General features: G+C 42.7%; 2 protein-coding genes across 4 annotated transcripts in view; one reads left to right on the top strand and one right to left on the bottom strand.

Annotated features, from left to right (window-relative positions):
- The window catches only part of dtnbp1b (dystrobrevin binding protein 1b), a 30,400-nt gene extending 18,937 nt beyond the window's left edge, over positions 1–11,463 (top strand). For 2 of the 3 annotated variants that reach the window (XM_035183649.2, XM_035183651.2), the window contains exons 2-4: positions 4,054–4,221; positions 8,781–8,924; positions 9,276–11,463. In XM_035183649.2, the coding sequence (XP_035039540.2) occupies positions 4,054–4,221; positions 8,781–8,924; positions 9,276–9,619 (656 nt within the window). In that variant the 3' untranslated portion in view covers positions 9,620–11,463. The remainder of the gene's footprint in view (positions 1–4,053; positions 4,222–8,780; positions 8,925–9,275) is intronic. The other variant, XM_035183650.2, reaches the window with a different exon arrangement.
- Positions 11,464–12,293: 830 nt separating this feature from the next.
- The window catches only part of jarid2b (jumonji, AT rich interactive domain 2b), a 105,421-nt gene continuing 99,477 nt past the window's right edge, over positions 12,294–18,237 (bottom strand). Inside the window, exons 12-18 of the mRNA XM_035182403.2 lie at positions 18,104–18,218; positions 17,850–17,955; positions 17,436–17,618; positions 16,414–16,544; positions 15,968–16,154; positions 15,108–15,215; positions 12,294–14,927 (exon numbers count right to left, since the gene is read on the bottom strand). Coding sequence (XP_035038294.2) covers positions 14,661–14,927; positions 15,108–15,215; positions 15,968–16,154; positions 16,414–16,544; positions 17,436–17,618; positions 17,850–17,955; positions 18,104–18,218 — 1,097 coding nt within the window. The 3' untranslated portion in view covers positions 12,294–14,660. The remainder of the gene's footprint in view (positions 14,928–15,107; positions 15,216–15,967; positions 16,155–16,413; positions 16,545–17,435; positions 17,619–17,849; positions 17,956–18,103; positions 18,219–18,237) is intronic.

Genomic DNA, 18,237 nt, shown 5'->3' with positions numbered 1-18,237 from the left:
TGAGTCCATTTAGTCAAATCTAAAGCTCTGAAGCTGAATCGTGGAGACTTGAATCTGCCTGGATGGCTACTTTTCAGCTGCAGACACTTCTTTTGGGTTGGTCTCTGCGCTTCTATATATAGACACACATTTACATAGGGTATAAAAGAGCATTCACAGTTCTGCTTCTGTTTCGTCTTCACGCACGCACACAAACTCACACTTGTAAAGTCGGCAAATCAGATGCAAACTGCAGTTTAATGACAGAGTTCTTCTGCAGGAAAATGCTTCTCTGCTTGTTTATTGTGCCCGGATGCGGAATTGGTATATAGGAACCAGGTGCATGATCACCCACACACACACACACACACACACACACACACACACACACACACACACACACACACACACACACACACACACACACACACACACACACACACACACACACACACACACACACACACTCTCATACCAGCCTATTTTCTGTGGGTTCTGCTTCCTGTGTTTTTATAGCACATATATCTCACATACCTTTCTGTTGCCGCTGAAAACGGATACGAGAGTAAGCACATCAACAGTCTCATTTCACATCGATCCGTCTGCACAAACAGTCGTCTGAACGAGCAGAACAAGATTATCTCATATTATTGATGTCTTTATTTTATGTCCCGCTGGGTTCTGGGTCACACGGTGGAGAGGTGAGGAGGAGACACAACACTTTGTGAGTACATGACGACTACTGATACAAAGATCTGTGAGGAGACGGTTGCTTTTCAAAAAATGTTTACCCACATGATGATTGCAGGAACAGAAACAGTGAGTAAGACTGCAAATACAAACTCGGGTAATACACTGGAATTTATAGTTCATGTTGTTTTTTTAACATAAAATACAATGATGTTCTTTCATTTGACGTCATCTTTGCAACTAACAATACAGTTTCCATAGCTCCTATGAATCATCACCAGATGATTATACGATGCTTGTGCTCACAATTTATTATGAATCATCGCACAAGTGTGCAATCGGCTGCTTGTGTGAAGTTGTGCGAGTATTTGTGTGTTGAAGTGTCTTTTCAACTCTTCCTGTGCATGCACGTGAATCTTAGGGTCGGTTTAAATCTGTATAGTAAGTGGGTAGAAAATGTTGGAGCTAATGACTTAAGACATCCGCACAAACTTAATCCTGCAGGCTAAATGATGAGTGGGAGCTAAAAATAGTCCCTGAAGCTGCAGTAACAAGCGTAGCAGGATATGGTTATCTGGTAGACGAGGAAGAAAAGACCCCAAGAGAAGGGAGGAAGGAGAGATTAATAAATAAAAGAGGAAGCAGGGAGGGAGATTTATATAAGACAGGTGGCTTTATGTTCCAAAGAAAGATAAAGACTGGAAATATAAAAAAAGCTCTGTCTTAAACGTAGAAAGTGAGTGTTGAGTGTTTGAAGGGGATCTGAAATAAACTATTCCTGTAATGTGAAGGTTAATAAGTTCATTCATGGACCTAGATGAAAAGAATCTGACACATTTATGGAGCTGATTTCTATGAATGTGTGCGATATGGTGCAGCTTGGTCGGATTTAAGGGGCCTTGGCGGAGGTATACACTCTCCTTTTTTCTCTTCTTATATGAACCATGTGGTCGAGACATGTGACTCTCTGGGACTTATGAGCTGTTTTCATGTAGATTTGATGGAGAGAGGAGGGACAGGTTTTCACATTCAGACGAGCAGACACACACAGAATGACACACACACATTCAGCAGGTTCATAGTCTAAACAAATAGACAGTGCCGGCTAATAATGGATTTGAGAATTAGATTAGCCAATCTTTCTTCCTCACTCCGTCTGGATCCCCTGTTACTAACCCCTCACAATCTGAACAAAGCCTCCCTGAGGTTTGTAATCCAGTAGAGCAGTCTCTACAAGACGCACACACACACAAACACACACACAAATACACACACACACACACACACACACCAGCCAACAGCGAGAGAAGGAGAGCATTAGGAGGGAAGGATGAGAAAAATCTGCTTAGTCATATTATGAAGATAAATTGGACACTGAGTGAGGAGTGACTGACACACACACACACACACACACACACACACACACACACACACACATCTCTCACTAATGACGTCACACTAACAGCCCTTGGAGACTTAGAAAATAAAAGCTCTCTCTCTCTTTCTCTCTACCTGTGTGTGTGTGTGTGTGTGTGTGTGTGTGTGTGTGTGTGTGTGTGAAGACGCCCGCTCTCTGATCCAACTGTAGTTAACACTTCTTGAGCAGTGTATCATATTGAATTTCTTTTTATGATGAATTTTGATATTGATTTTGGGGGAGCTGGTGTTCGTGGAGAAGGAGCAGAGAATGGTGTAGAGGCTCTGGTTTGGCTCTGGTAAGACATTGTTGATCATCTACTGACTGACCACTGTTACTGGGAAACTTTCTTCTTTGTTCCATTGGATGCTTCCAAATAATCAAGAAACTAATGCATTTTCCCTTTGATTCACGTATGCATAGTAATGCTGGAGAGAAAAATGTTCAGCACTAACTTTTCCTGATTCACTTGACCCTCAAGAAGATTAATGCAAGATGCAATATTGTAGTTACCACATTTTATTTTAAAGGTTGTGACCAAAGACCAAAAACCGGCAATGCTTGATCTTACAGACTTAGAATCTGCTTTAAACAGTGGGAAAATTAACAGATGTAAATTCATGTCTTTTAAAATCAACATACCCTAAATGTGATGTGCATTTTGTCCACATTAAACCAGGGTACAGGTCCGATCAGACATTTGAACTACATTCTATGTAGTGGCCACAGTAGTTAGTGTCAGCGAGTGGTCTTATATAACGCTGTCGTCTATCAGAGGGAGCTGATAGAACTAAAGAGACAGCCTGTCCGAGACTCCAGGCTGCACACGCACACAAGAACAAGAAGAAGCATGCACACAAACTGAGAGCCCTCCTCTGTCTGCAGGGTCGCTTCTATCGCCGTCTTTTCACTAAGCTCCTCCCACTGCTGACCTGTCCACACAGACACTTTAACACAGTCTGCCCCAAAGTCGTGTCTCGGCCAATCAGGATCCAGCAGATATATGCTACCAATAGATGATTTGCAGAGGTTCTGTAAAATACAAGAACATTGAATATTGCAAAGCTAAACATCATCTATCAAATGGACCATTTTAACCCCATGTAGGAAAACTGAGTGACTGTAATCTGTAAATCCAACAAAGAATAAAACAAATGTAAGAGCTGAATCTCAGTTATATGTGATGTGGATTTTCCCTTTTAATGCCACAGCAGGACTGAGGGAACAGGCAGCAGGAGGTGAGGCCTGGTTTACTGAAGTGTGTGAGGCACATGAGGGATGTTTGAGGGAGACTTCAGTGAGTGTGAGACTCACAAGAAACAGTCGTGAGTTGTTGAGGCTCAGGAGAATCGCAGGATGTGTGAAGATGTGTTTGCATTGAGCTCATCATCTTTCTTCAGTAAAGGTTGTTGCCTTGTAGTTTGTCCTTATGTCTGATGTCAGAGTTATTAATATCAGACCACAGCGCATTTCATAGAAGCAGCATTTGGATTATTTTTGTTAAATTAAATTTGTTGGGGATTAATTAAAACTTATCTAAATTAAATTACTTCTTACTTTATTTGCCTGTTGCAAACAGATTTGTATTCGCATCAGTTAGACCTTGAGCCGAAGAAGAAAATACTGAACCTAAGTCTTTGTCAAGGTTTTTCATTTATTTTGGATGTAACTAGGAATATAAATTGGATTCGAGATTTCGAGTGTTTGTAGAAATCGTTTAGTTCCGTGGAGTTTGCGTCTCTCCACAGCTCTTTGAAGGAACACTGTCAGTAACACATTCCTCATTTCCAAATGAGTCGAATTCTTTGACTTCATGACTCTTTTCTATTAACGCCACTGCTGCACTTTGTTACAGCATTTACCTTTTATTGCATATTTGCATACCCCCTGTGGCCACATGGGCTGCTGTTTAGCGAAAGTTGCAGAGTCTTGCGTTAAAAAAACTTTCTTCTTTTTGTGGTTTGCAGTGGAGCTGGAAGCGGAGCACCCGCAGAGAGTGCCGGGGGCAGAGCAGGGAGGGGTCCCGACCCCCCAGGTGAAGCTGAAGGAGAGGCAGAAGTTCTTCGAGGAGGCCTTCCAGCAAGACATGGAGCAGTACCTGTCCACTGGCTACCTGCAGATCGCAGAGAGGAGAGGTGAGGAGGGGGAGGAGGCTCTTGACCGTGATTGTATTCTCGCTCTTTGATCGTAGTTAAACTGCTTGAAATGAAGCATTTCTTGTGATCTCATGCCTGCAGAGGGAAAAGGGGAAAAAACCGTTGAGGAGTTATTCAAGGGTGAATGCAAAAGCCATCCAGCATTCAAACAAATTAATTCCAATGTCTTGATACCATCAACCGAAGCCTTCACACTTCAACTGCATATCCCCAGATTGAGCCATAATAGCTTTCTGCGGCTCCACACGCCCAGTGCCGGAGCCATTACTTTGAAAAATGCTACCGTGCCACACCAATGTATTTTCCATACAGAGGCATTTCTCTTCCACTGGGATCGTAACAGAATCCTTTTGCAGTTTACTCCTTGCGTTACTGACAAATGTCTTGTGCTGAAATTCCTTTAAGGACGTGCTGAACAGAGGGTCTGCAGCAGAGATGTACTGGACTCTTGTAGTAAAGTTTGTAATGTGATTCCTCTTCTTCTTTGACTCATCTGTCTTCCCCCCTTAATCCTCTGGAAATGGCTTATTAGAGCGGATTGTGGAGCAGGAAGGAAGGAGGAGAGATGGAGAGACATAAAAACAGAGAGGGACAGACTTGCTTTCACTGTCACTCACATTTTTTTGTTTTTTTTTAATTAACGCCCACAGCGAGAACAAGGACTGAGTTGCAGTGAGTGAAATATTCAAGCTTCATTATCCAAAGACGTGTCAGAATCATGTGTGGCCGCCATCCATTCATAGTAAAAAACAGACAGTGGAGATGTTTACGTTCAGATTTCACACTTGAAGTGATGTGATTCACAGGAAGAAAGCAGCATCCACGGCAGGCAAATTCAAATTAATCACTTATAAATGTGTGAGTGTTTGCAGTGATTTACAGAGGAGGCTGCTAACACTGTTACTGTGGTGGAACATATCTGAAAATGTGCATATTGTGTGAGAGATGAATGACGCAGCACAAAGGGACTTTCCGTTTGGAATCAGGATGATAGGAGCCTGACGAATCAGAGAAGGTTGAGTTGTGATTAAAAAGACACAAACAGCAAGCAGTTGTGTGTGTCGTCGTTTCCAAGCACCTCCGTTTCTGCCCATCCAGACTAAATACGGCCCTGGAGTTTTCAAACTAAAACAGGGCCAACAGCGTTTCATATCTTCTCAGTTATAGCGCCTCTTCGCCAGGCGAATCCGTACCAAAAACTTAGCGGATGTAGCCTTATTATCCTGCGCCTACAAATCTGTACAGCAGGGCGGCACCACTGCCTCAGCGCCTAATCTTGAACCAGTTCTTTGTGTTTCAAAGCGTCTCTCAGCCTGAAAGACATGTTCAACTCCGGAATTAACATTTCCCCGATCTAGAAGAAAGAATCACTTAAATAGGGATTATTGTGACCGTCAGTACCAATAAGACCAACCAAAACATTGTGACCGCCATTTAAAAAACCCGTCTTGTGCCCAAATGTACGTTTCCAAAGCCGGGAACCACACTGGAAAAGAGACTCCGTAGTTCGCCGTTGTTCAGTCTTCCTGTTTTAGGAGACAATGCTGGCGAATGCTGGTTGAGGCTGCCAATGCTGGCACAGTGACCTTTCCTGTAGGATTTTCCTCCATTGATTCAGGGCCATGCATGTGCAGCTGCTTAGTAGAAGGGCCAATAGGAGTGCCCTCCTTCTGAGCCACCCTGTGATTGGTCAGAGTCTCACCCGTCACGCACCTGATTTCCTCACGGTTGGAAATGGAGCCCAGAGGCAGCGTAGAAGTCTTGTTTTCTCTCGGATCACTTGATTTACTATTCGATAAATTGAAAGGTTATTATGGAACCTTTACTCAATGAGACGATCTGCTGCCTAGCACAGCTTTAAAAGGTTCGAAAGTTGAACCATCCCTGAAGCACCAGGTTCACCTCGGTCAAAGAGGGTAAGAGAGAATAAACTGAAAGGAGAGAAAAAGCTGTGAGCCACTGAACGCTGTGATGCCAGTCTCAAGGGTCTTATACATATTCTCTCTAACACACACACACACACACACACACACACACACACACACACACACACACACACACACGTATGTATTCTCTCTGCAATATCACTGTGGGCAAAAACAGTCCTTCCCAGCAGGGGAACCTTTTAGGCAAGGTCACAGTTGGGCTAAAAGAAGAACATGTTGGAGGCAGTCACATGGAAAAGATGCTCTCAATGCAGTGCTTTCTGGAGGCTCTCACAACACAACCATAGTGTGTGTGTGTGTGTGTGTGTGTGTGTGTGTGTGTGTGTGTGTGTGTGTGTGTGTGTGTGTGTGTGCGTGTCTTTATTTTTGTTCACGTGCTGGAAACAAGGCCGTCATCTGCGGCTGACAAACTGAAAAATCAACATCCCTCCGTACAATGTGTCATGAGTGTGAGTAGCTGCTGCTGCTGCGTGGTGGTTAATTGCGGAGCTGACAGGAGAGATGAGGAAACGCACACGAGACGAGGATGCTGCACACTGGGAAGTCATTAACGAGCATTAGACGCCAGTTCCTCTAGGATGTGTCGCAGAAAACACACCACAGCTGACTCCGCGGAGAAAGAGAAGGGAGGAGAAGAGTGTGTGTGTCTGTGTGTGTGGGACTGAGTTAAATACACATCATCTCCATTTCTTCATGCATTTTATTTGTTCAGGGTTTTGTGTTTATTTATTTGTGTTTTTTAAATATGTGTAAAATACTCATCTGCACATTCAGATGAATTCTCAAGGTTGTTGCATCTGAAAAACGTGTGTGTGTGTGTGTGTGTCTCTCTCCACTCTGTTTGAGTGATGATGTGTGTGTTGCAATGTAAAGGACGGGGGGGGCAGTGTCCATTTGAAATAATCTTCCCCTTCTTTTCTCTCGCTCTCTTAACTCTTCACTCTGCTCTCCCTCCTCGTGCTGCCCTCCTCTGCTCTCCTCATTTCCTTGAGGTACGGTAGCCAATGGCTTCTTTTCTCCCTGCGGTGCACCGGCCAATCATCTCCCTCCTTCCTCTTGTGCTTCCAAATCTGCCACCCACCCCGACCCCCCACTCCTTCCCCATCCCCCCCTCACGCTCCTCTGCCTCCATCCCCGCTGTCGCACTGACTTGGCTGTTTGTGACGCATGCAGCTCATCATGATGGTGAACATGGGGGGGGGGATGTATGCTCCCTGTGCAAGGTGGTGAATCCAGGACTGAAGTAGTTCACGTGGTGGTTGTGTATAAGGGGAGTTTGTAATGCTTTTCTGTTATATGCTGCTTATTTTCATATAGCACATTGACACAGATATTAGACTAAATCAGAAATCGTGTTGTTTGAGTCACATCTTTAACTTAACTTAACTCCCCCAATACATGTCAGAGGTAGAATGGCACTCAGTAGAGTTCATATCCCACCGAGGCCCAACAGAGCCCCCATGAAACCACATTTAAATTCACTAGATGAGAGTTTTTTTATTTGTATCTGCACCAAATCGACTCATAAATCTTAGTCCCTCTAAACATGAATGATTTTTTTTTACATCAAGATCCATGAAAATGTTGAAGAATGTCTTATCTTACAATGTTGAAGAAAGTGACAAATAAATCCTGGATCCACCCCCTGATCCAGATCCAAGCCTAAATCTTCTGTTGCATTTATTGTATTGTTTTGTTAATTACCTCCATCAAAAAGTTTAAATCCTCACCCCTGTCTATTGGTGTGTTGGCTGGTTTGTATGTTTGTCAGCAGGATTACGCACAAACAACTTATTTCAGTGTGGATCCGGACAAAGGGAGGATCCAGGAATTTCCTCTCACTTTCTTTAACATTGCAAGATGGAACGTTTCTCAACATTTTCATGGTTCATGAATAAAAGAAATCAGGCGTTTTCAGGGAACTGATGTCTATGAGTGTGTGAAATTTGTGTTGGGCCTTTGAGGTGTGTGATCGACTGAGGCTCACCTGGACCTTCATCGACCTGGTGGGTCCAGATTAGGATAAAACTCTTCTTAAGGGTCATCCCATGATTTTGAACCTGCAAAATGTAGATATGCACATTTTAATTCTCTTTCAGACGACTCTATTCCTCTGAGCCACTGAAATCTGTCCATCGTTTTTCATGTCTGTCGTCTGTTGATGTACATGAGGACGCTCACCACGTCCGTATGTAATCAAGAAAGATGTTGTCTAAAATTTTAAAGCTGTATAATAAGAATCTCCAGTAGAAGTTGAGGACATAAGGTGACTTATTATTCTTTCTGTGTACATGTTGGCCTGCTAGTATTTAGAAAAACTTGTAAAAAGGAAAACCTATTAAGAAGTTTATTCCTACACACATTGACACCTGCCGGCCCATTTTCTGTGTTCATGCTTTGCTGAACAAAATGTTTTATGTGCACAAGCGTGTCCATGTCAAATGCCATCCAGCTTGAATGTGCTCATTTGCTTCTGCTTGGCGAATTTTTGGAATTAAAAAAAAAAAGTCCCAAAGCACGTCCCCTCCTGGACTCAGCTCCTTGCTGCCGACCTGTGGACGCTCCTAACCTGTTGTCCCTTGTTGTATCCAGAGCCAATAGGAAGCATGTCCTCCATGGAGGTGAACGTGGACATGCTGGAGCAGATGGATTTGATGGACATGTCTGACCACGAGGCCCTGGATGTGTTTCTGCACTCGGGCGGGGAGGACAACAGCGCCACTTCCCCCGTCACAGGTAGGTGGACGCTCACAGGGGAACTAAAATAAATGTATGCAGCTACATCTTATCAATCACTGAGCTGAAACCGTAACATGTGACTCAGAAGATTGAAAAGTATAAGGTTTGGATGTGATGCCCCAGATGTGCATGTCCACATCTGTTGGTCTTGTTACTGAAATCAGAAATCCAGAGATCTCTGCCTTTCTTTGCACTTGGCCCGAGAAAGCAAATTAATAATAATGGAACGCACCTGTACTACGCTTGTTTGAGACACCTCAGCCTCCGTATTCACCTGCGATCCGACCAAACGCTGGTTTGTGTCCTTTTGAAGTCTGAATTCATCTGATCGACTCCTCTTTCCCTCAGGTCCTGATGTGGAGACCTTCACCACAGAGATCTGTCTTCAGGTTCCCACCCATGCTGAGCTCCGCCACAAGCTCTCCTCCCTGTCGTCCACCTGCACCGACTCCGCCAGCCAGGACACGGAGGCCGGGGAGGAGGACGAGGAAGACGATGAGGAGGAGGCCGAGCAAGGAGGAGGAGGCGGTGGTGTCGGAGGAGGATCCGGGGGAAGAGGAAGGAGAAGAAGGCCGCCGGTAGTGGTGACCCTGGACGAAGAGGAGGTGCACCCTGACACGGCGCTGCTGGACACGGCGGACCAACAGGAGCAGACCAGTAAAGACTGTGAGGAGAGGGGGCTGAAGGTTTGAGGAGCGTGGGACTGGATTCAAACACAAACACACAAACATGCAGAGCTGCCAAATCACACACTGCACAACATTGGCTTCCTTCTCAAATCCCTTTCACACAACAGAGGAGAAAACATCCAAAGGAAAACACGTTGAGGTTGCACTAACTGCCACAAACTGAACTGCCTTAAAAGACCACTGGGGTTTCAATTTGAATTCAATCTTGTAAAATAGGTTTGAGTTTCCTTAAGAATAACAGGGTTGAACAAGCACATGAATAGTTTGGCCTGGAACTTATGAGTCAATGGGAAAATAAGAACTTTAAAATCATCCATGTGTCCTTTTCAGGTAACGCCACATATTGATACTTCAGCATACATGTTTTCTTTCATGTGGTAATTACTATTATATATTATTTTTTATATGAATGAACAGTCCCTTTAAACACAACTGATTTTTATATCGATCAAGATCCATGAATTGTTCTCTGGGGAAAAAACACCACATTATTTCATAGTGTTGAAGAAAGAAAATAAAATTCTGGATCTGCATCCAAACTTGAAACGGTTCTCCTCTGACCTGCTGCATCCGGCCACTGAGTTTCGTAGCAATTTGTCCTGTAGTTTTTGTGTAATGCTGCCAAATAACAAACAGCAATTATACCAACCCTGCCAACTTTAAGACATTTTATTTTTTCCAAGTTGCAGAAGTGAACACATTTTCTAATCTATAAAAGTGTACTTTATTTTGGACTTGTAAGTTATATGCCTCTGATCACTTAAAGGATTCATTCACCCAAATAAAAACCGTGACCCAGGGTTCGACGTGTCCATGTGCGATTTCTGTTTTCTTTCTTTCCAGAAACAGTGTCCTGTTTACTCCAAATAATGTACAGATCTATTTTTTTTTTTTTGATATTTCAAATACTGGGCTTATATAATCGTAATTTGGGTGAATTGACCCTTTAATAGAGAAAATGCTGAACAGTTAGAACAGGACTTTATCTGCAGGGGCCACATGGATGATTCTTCTCCTTCCCTGACTTTATGGATAAGCTGAATCCCCAAAGCTTCTTGCATTTGCTCTAAGTGGTTTATGTGCAAGATTCTGCAATATTTGAAATGTGCACCACAAATTAGATGAAACTCCTGTGGCAGTGGAGCTGATCAACAGGGCAGGAAGTCACCTACACACTTTAAAAGGTGACGGGTCGTCAGGTGCCAGGATAGTGGTGATGATTTACCACACACACACACACAGACACACACACACACACACACATGCAGGAGAGTTCCCCTTTGCCATTCCTTGAAACCCAGATATTTCCTTTTGAAGAGGGACCAAATCCATGCACGGACCGTGTGCTATGCACTGGAAAACACAGAAGGTTTTACTGTATCCAGATCTTTTTGTTTTTGTACAGAGATGTTGACATTTGTACGATGTGACGCTGTTACTCTCTCCCTTTCCTTTTTTTCCTCTACAATTTCTGACTAGTTGGTAATAAATGTTTCTCCCCCGGCATTGTTTAATTTTCGTCTGAGCGTCTCAGAAACAAGTTAAAGAATGAGATGTGAAGCAGGATTTAGGGTTCGAGCGCGTTAACGGTCCCCGAGCGCTCACTCTTGATTTATCCTCCTGCTCGAGCTCTTTAAGCTGACACACACACGGCGAGCGAGGGAGGGAGGGATGGAGTTTTCAGTCGGAGTGGAGAGGGGGTTTGAAATACAACTGTTTTCTCTGTGGGGAGCATATTTCACCGTGTATATACTCATCATTACAGTTAAATGTTCTTTTTTTAAACTGAAAAATAAGGAAAAGCAATATGAGTGTGACAATGAGAGTAAATGGATTTTAAAGGCTGAGTGTGTGTCGGTTCATTGTAAAGAGTGAATAAGAGTAAATGATCTTTAATTAGGCTGATGAAGAACTGCAGGATCCTCTGATAGCTTCCATGTTACAGTGTGTGAGGAGCTCCTCCAGGATCCTGCGCCTCCTACTGCTTCCTGTGGAACACGATAATGTCACGGTTCAGTCGCTTTGCATCTTTTCCATCTGCAGATACGTTTTCTCGCTGCAGGGTCCTGACATTTGTCTTGTTGTAAGAGGGTTCGTTCACCCAAATCACAACAACACATTTCCTCACTTCCATGGATCTGTCTGACAAACGCAGATCCCACAACAATCACAGCGTGAAAAAGATCTAATCCAACAGAGATGTTTCGATGACTTTTTACATTGAAACTTTCTACCAATGGATAAAGTTTAGAGCTAATGGATGGATGGTTTAGTCTGCTTATTATTTTCTCAATAGTTTTCCAGGACGACTGAAAAAATGGATTCATCACATATTAGAAGTTGAAACCAATTAATAATGTAAATTTGTAGGTACATTTTCAGCTCTTTATTAGACATCACAACAGTACGTACATGAATTGCTGTCACTTGAGAAAAAAACCCCTCAGTTTTTCCTGAATTAAGGTTATTTTATTAAAAACTGAGATTTTTTCCTAATGAAAAAAGAAGGTAATCTCATTGATTTATGAGATTAGATTTGAATACCCTTACGTACAAGGCAAGAGAAAAGTATTTTTCAATCAAGCTAAACTTCTGCTTCCATGAAATCTAAGTGTAGTGATCCTGTTGAAACCACTGATTCTCATCGTCCGCACACAAAGAGACACACGACAGGTTGGAAAGAAATGACAGTGAATTGTCGGTAAGTTTTTATTAAACCTTAAGTACAAACTGCAAAAGTAAAAAACTGTCAATATAACCAACATGAGACTCTCTTTCCGAGTGGAGGGAAAGGCCGAGATGCGGCACTAATAAATTAAGTCACCAGAGACCCCACTGTGAGCAAGTATTTTATACTGTAGAAAATGGAAGAAACAAAACAAAACAAAAAAATCAATAAAAACTGAGAAACAAGACAGAAAAAAAAAATCCCAGAATAAAATATATTGTAAGGCCATAAAAACTTGACAACCACTTTTTTTTTATGTTGAAAACACCCGACTTGGTATTTCATTAAATAGTCCTAAAACAGTTCAGTCTTCTGCGAGGGACGACAACCAACAAACTGGATTATAGGATTTTTCCTTGACAGTCACCACTGGCAAGCTCAGTGCAACATGAGTAGCTACTACATTTTTGTTGAATTTTCAGTAATGAAAATGTAAAAACCCATTTTTTTTTTTTTTTAGTGAACATATCTTTTTTTTCCCTTTTCTTTAAAAAAGTAAAGCTAAACAAACAAAACTAGGTTGGGGGCAGTCGTCGGCTACTCAATATCTTCTTTCTTAGTGATATAAGCAGCACTTAAACATTTTATACACGTTTACCAGAGCAACCCTGTAAGCATCAAACTCACACGGATGAAGAAAGGGAAAATGTAAGGCTTTTTCTTCATCGAGCGCACGCCTCTGGAACTTTGTCTCTCTCTCTCTCTCTCTCCTCTTTTATTCCTTCCTTCCTTCCTTCCTTTCTTTCTTCCTTAACCCCAGAAAAAGGCTCAAGTATTTAAAGAAATTTACAGGATTATGTACAAAAAAAGTTGATGTTTTGTTTGTGTTGGACTTTATCTTCTCTCTCTCTTAAAAAAAAAAAAATCACTCAGAATATATCTGGAAAAGGGAACAAATGCAAAAGCCAAAAACAAAACCCCATAAAAGACAATTAAAGAAAAAAAAAGAAAAAACTTGGATTCGATATTTCACATTTAACACTCGTTGACTAGTGGCTCTACTCGAGATAACACATCAGATTCAACAAAAGTAAAAAAAAAAAAAAAAAGAACACAATAATAATAATAATATAATATAATAATTAATGTTTACTGGTACAGATGAAACAAGAGGACTGGAAGAATGGAATGTTAACACGATTGCACATCTAGAACCAGAAAAGCCTGAAAAGCTTTCCTGCCCTGTGGGGCGGGGGTGCGCGAGCGAGCCGTTCGCCAACAGCAGGCGCCGCCGACCCCCAGGTTTTTAATTTTTGTGTTGTTATACAGTAATGATAACCAACAGCACCAATAAAAATGGATCTCCTCGCTAAGTATCAGGCACGGTTTTCACTCGCTAGCGAAGGAGGGATCCCTCCATGCGACCAGGAAGTGAGGTGAGTGGTGACCCTTCACAGGTCAAAGCAGCTGTAGCTCTGCCCCCTCCCCTCTCTCACGTCCACCAACGAAGAGAAAAAATCCACAATGACGACAAAAATAAAAATACACAGAAGACTTCTCGCAAAAAAAACAAAAACTAGAAAAAACAAAGCTAAAATTCAGAATAGAACTTGAAAAAACAAAAGCCGGCCAACGATAAACCAACATCATCGTCTTTCAAGTTTTTACCTCGCGTCACCAGCACCCCTTTAAAAACAAAAACACACAATGCTGCATCACGACTAAAATCAATAAAAAAAGAAAGGACTCTTCTTCCTCAGAGCGAGGACAGGGAGAAACTTTGGGCATCTACTCGATATCATTTTCATATCAGAAAAAATCAGGGAGGAAAAAAGAAAAAAAAGGTCCGCCTTATCATTCGTCCCACGTTCACAGTCGAGTGATGCACGATGAGAAGAGAGAGAGGGGGACTCGGAGGGTTCAGTCTCTGGAGGAGGTCGGAAAAGAGGGGATGCAGGAAAAAGGTAAAGAAGGGTGAAGGGACGCATCGAGTCTTCCTGTGAACTTAATGCTCGTGATGCAGCTGAGGACAACATCAGGCGGGGGGTTGGGGGGGATCTAAAATCATCCAGAATAAAAACAAATTCTTCTTTCACACTAGTGCAAAAAAGACAACTTGTTATTCTTTTTTTTCCTTTTCTCTCTTTCCTTTTATATAAACAAGCCTGTCGTACTAAGGGGGGAGGTGAATTTTAATTTTTTTGGGATGAGGGGATTTTCCAGAGCTCAAAAACAATCGATTTTAAATATCGGAGCGGTGGATTGATAGTGATCCTGCTTTAGGTGAAAAGAAAAAAATCATTGGAGAGGGTGTGAAGGGGCCGGACGTGGGCACAGCGCACGGGGGCGGCGGCGGCCATGTCGCAGGCGCCCGCCTCAGGACACGGCTGCAGCCTTGGGTATGTGGCTGGAGGACAGACGGGACAGGGACACCTCCACAGTGGCGCGCTTCCGGGGGCCCCGCTTGGCCGGCGATGCTTTGGCGGGGCTCAAGCCGAGACAGGGTTCCCCTCCTCCTCCTCCTCCTACTCCTCCTCCTACTCCTCCTCCTCCTCCACTGACCACAACCCCAGCACCAACGCCTCTGCCGTTCTTTAACAGGGCCCGGCCGCACACCTGGTTCACCAAACTGTTGATTTGCTCCTAGAAGGAAAGACACAGGTTTAAAGAATTAATCATGTGCATTTTGTTTGTTTTACACCGTTACAAGAAAGTACATGAACTCTGTCATGGTGAATAATCTACGAGCAGTCTGATGTCTCCCCCAGCTGGACGCAGAGGGAAGTGCACCACAGCAGAAGCCAAGCGGCAGCAGCAGCTCACCTCATCGTATCGGTACATCATCTTAAGGCCTCTGCAGGACTTGTGCTTCTCCACATAGCGCAGCGCACACTCCAGACAGAACACCACGTTTTCCGTCTCCTGAACCACCTGGAGACACAAAGCCAGACACAGACGTTTATTATAGAAACCAGACCCGCGACTGGGAATTCTCCTACTGCTGAGATTCTGTGGTGGGAAACATGATCAATAATTTATACGCATGTCTTATACTCCTACTTTATCATAACAAGAGCAAGTTAGTTTGTAAGTTTGCATATAAAACAATGTTATGGTGTTAAAGTTGGTACAATTATTGTAAAATGTCTCATTCTATCATTTGGTTTTCATACTTAATTTTTCTGTTTTCTTATTTGTTGTGTTATTCCCGGGCATAATGCAAACTTTAAAAAATTGTAGTCACTATTGCATAATACTTCAGTGTTTGAACAAGTTCAATTTAAAGCTTTTTGAGCTCTGACCGACGTGTGTCCAGATTAAGATCAGTTTCAAATTGGTCTTGTTAGTAGTTTTATTACATTGTTTTAATATCTGCATCATAAGGAAGAAACTACAACTCCCAGAAACATTAAACTATGCATGCCACCAAGACAACTTTCTTAAAAACTAAAAACACAAAGTGTGACGGAACATAGTTAAATAACAGTAATAAGGCCTCAAATTCAGTTTATTGAATTTGTCACTGTTTAAGTCGAAGCAGAAACGCTGTATTTGTGACTTCAAACTTTCTTGAACTCACAAACTTCCCTAGAAGATAAAAACTGACACTACAGCAATTAGGAATGCAAGTGGTCACATCTTATAACCGTAGTGTGTTAAACTCCTCCGCTCTCTGCTCTCACCATGGACAAGTAGCAGAGATGCTGACAGATCTGGCAGCGTCTCTCTGAAGACTCCAGTGCCAGCCACTTCCCGCGGGGCTTCTTGCGGCCCTCGCCGGGCCCGAGGCTGCCGTCGTGCGTGCCGTAGCGAGCAGAGGAGAGCAGACCTGCCTTGTAAAGTTCCTGCCGTTGGTGCATCTCTATGTTCCTGTTGGACAAAAACGTGCACACTAGGTTAGAACACACAAAATAAAACCTTTGCTGTCAGAACAGGAAGTGTAGACTATAATAAAAAAAAAGAGAGAGGAAGGGAAAACATGAATATACAGGTCGGCTGCTACGTTTGATTTACGTTTGATGTGGAAATGACAAGTTTTCACCTCCAGATTGAATTATCGTCTTTTGAACAGTTATATCATATTATATATAATATGCAGTAATGGTTAGTGTGCACTCCTGGATCCTACCTGAGATCTTTGAGTAGGGAGGAGATGGTGGAGAGGAGAAGGCCGTTGTCCCTCTTCGACTCGGCCGTGGCGATCTGGTACAGTAGCTTCTCCATGGAGAAGGGTTTAGCAATGCGACGACATTTCAGGTCCTGCAAGAAAAAAAAATCAGAACAGATCAAATTCTGGTTCTGTAAATCACCAACAGACGATTTCCTGGTGGATTTACATGTGCTATTTATTTCTAATAACAAAAACATGTTTTTTCTCCCCTAACACAAGTCGTGTGATTAAAACTAATTTGCCTCAATGTTTAAAACATTTAAATACATATGACAGATCTGCTCCAACAGTGCTGATAATACCTTAAAGTGAGTTTGCAGTGTAACTGTGGACGCCTGTCGAGACTCGTATGTATTGAAGGAATTAAGTGTATTTTTTGATTTGTGATATAGGGATATATAAATAAAACAGATTTGACTTGACATTCTTCAGCGTTGTTTATTGTAGTAGTTTGTAAATGAAGATATTGTGGTCACGGGAATGGGATGGAGGGATCACTCTCAGATGTTGCCAGGCATGAAAATGATCATTATTTGGAAGTATACTGTATAAATGTCATATTACTCCTGAGTAATATTACTCCTTAATCTTTGCTGTTGCTATGCATATGATGGTATGGATGAAGGTTTGTGTTCTTTCATCACTATAGTGGCCATAAACCTGGCAGAGCTATAATGAGGTCCGGGCTCGCTCGTGATCACAAAAGAAAGAAAATCTAAATTCACCTCCCGGGGAAACTTCCTGCCACAATTACTCCTCAGTTCAACACGCCGGCTGATTAGAGAATCAAGCTCTATGCTCTAGGTTCTCTTTTCAATCAGCTCTACATAAATCTGAGTTTTAACTGCCAGTGTTGTGTGGAGTCAAATCAAATAAAAAACATTCTCCAGAAGCCAAACACATTTGATTTTAGATATATTATTTATAGATACACATTTTGTTTTCCACATGTGCACGTCTTCCTTTCTTCCCATGCTGACCTTTGCAGCCTGGTAACCCAGGTTCATCCAGTGCGGCGTGGCAAAGTGCACGGTCTCCGACACGCTGTAGCCACAGCACACCTTAGAGACGAAGGCACCGGGGAAGCAGACCACAAACTGGCCGCTCCGCTGGACCGTGCGGTGAACCTTGATACCTTCACGGCACAGCACCTCTGGAGAGATCTGGAGGAGGAAGAGAAAGGTTTTACTTTCTACTTTATTTTTTGAGGCATTTTACTGACGGGACAGTGCAAGCGTGAAATGGGGAGAGAGAGAGAGAATGGGGACAGACACAGAGCTAAAGGCCGGGTTGGGTTTCTCATTTGTTAGCACAGGGATTCAAACTTGTGGTCAATGCATGACAGATAAAGATGGATTGTACATAACAATATGATAAACAGAGAAAACACTGACCATGATGTTCTTTTCCAACATCTCTAGTCCTGGGGTACCATTGGCCTGAAGCAGTGTATGGACCACCTTGTCCAGCTTAGCCTTCTCCTCAGCAGGGACAGAATACCTGTGGGAGGAAGATGCATAAGGAAAAATAAGTCAAAAGTTTTTCCAACTGGCTCTACTGGCTTTTGATACATTAAAAACATTACATGAGAATTTCAGGCAGATTTTTCATTGTGATCTTGCACAAAAAAATACCAGTGGATACTCACCAAATGCAATCAGCACCAGTGTGTAAATAATCGATATATGGAAGGCGATTTTGGTCGCGAGACCAGCATGAGGTAGAAAATACCATGCCAATGTTTAGCCAGGGAATCGTCACCCCTGTGGAGAAAGAGCATTG

Source organism: Hippoglossus stenolepis, chromosome 17, assembly GCF_022539355.2.
Source record: "Hippoglossus stenolepis isolate QCI-W04-F060 chromosome 17, HSTE1.2, whole genome shotgun sequence".
NCBI classification, from domain to species: Eukaryota; Metazoa; Chordata; class Actinopteri; order Pleuronectiformes; family Pleuronectidae; genus Hippoglossus; species Hippoglossus stenolepis.
This window is presented reverse-complemented; position numbering and strand designations above follow the sequence as displayed.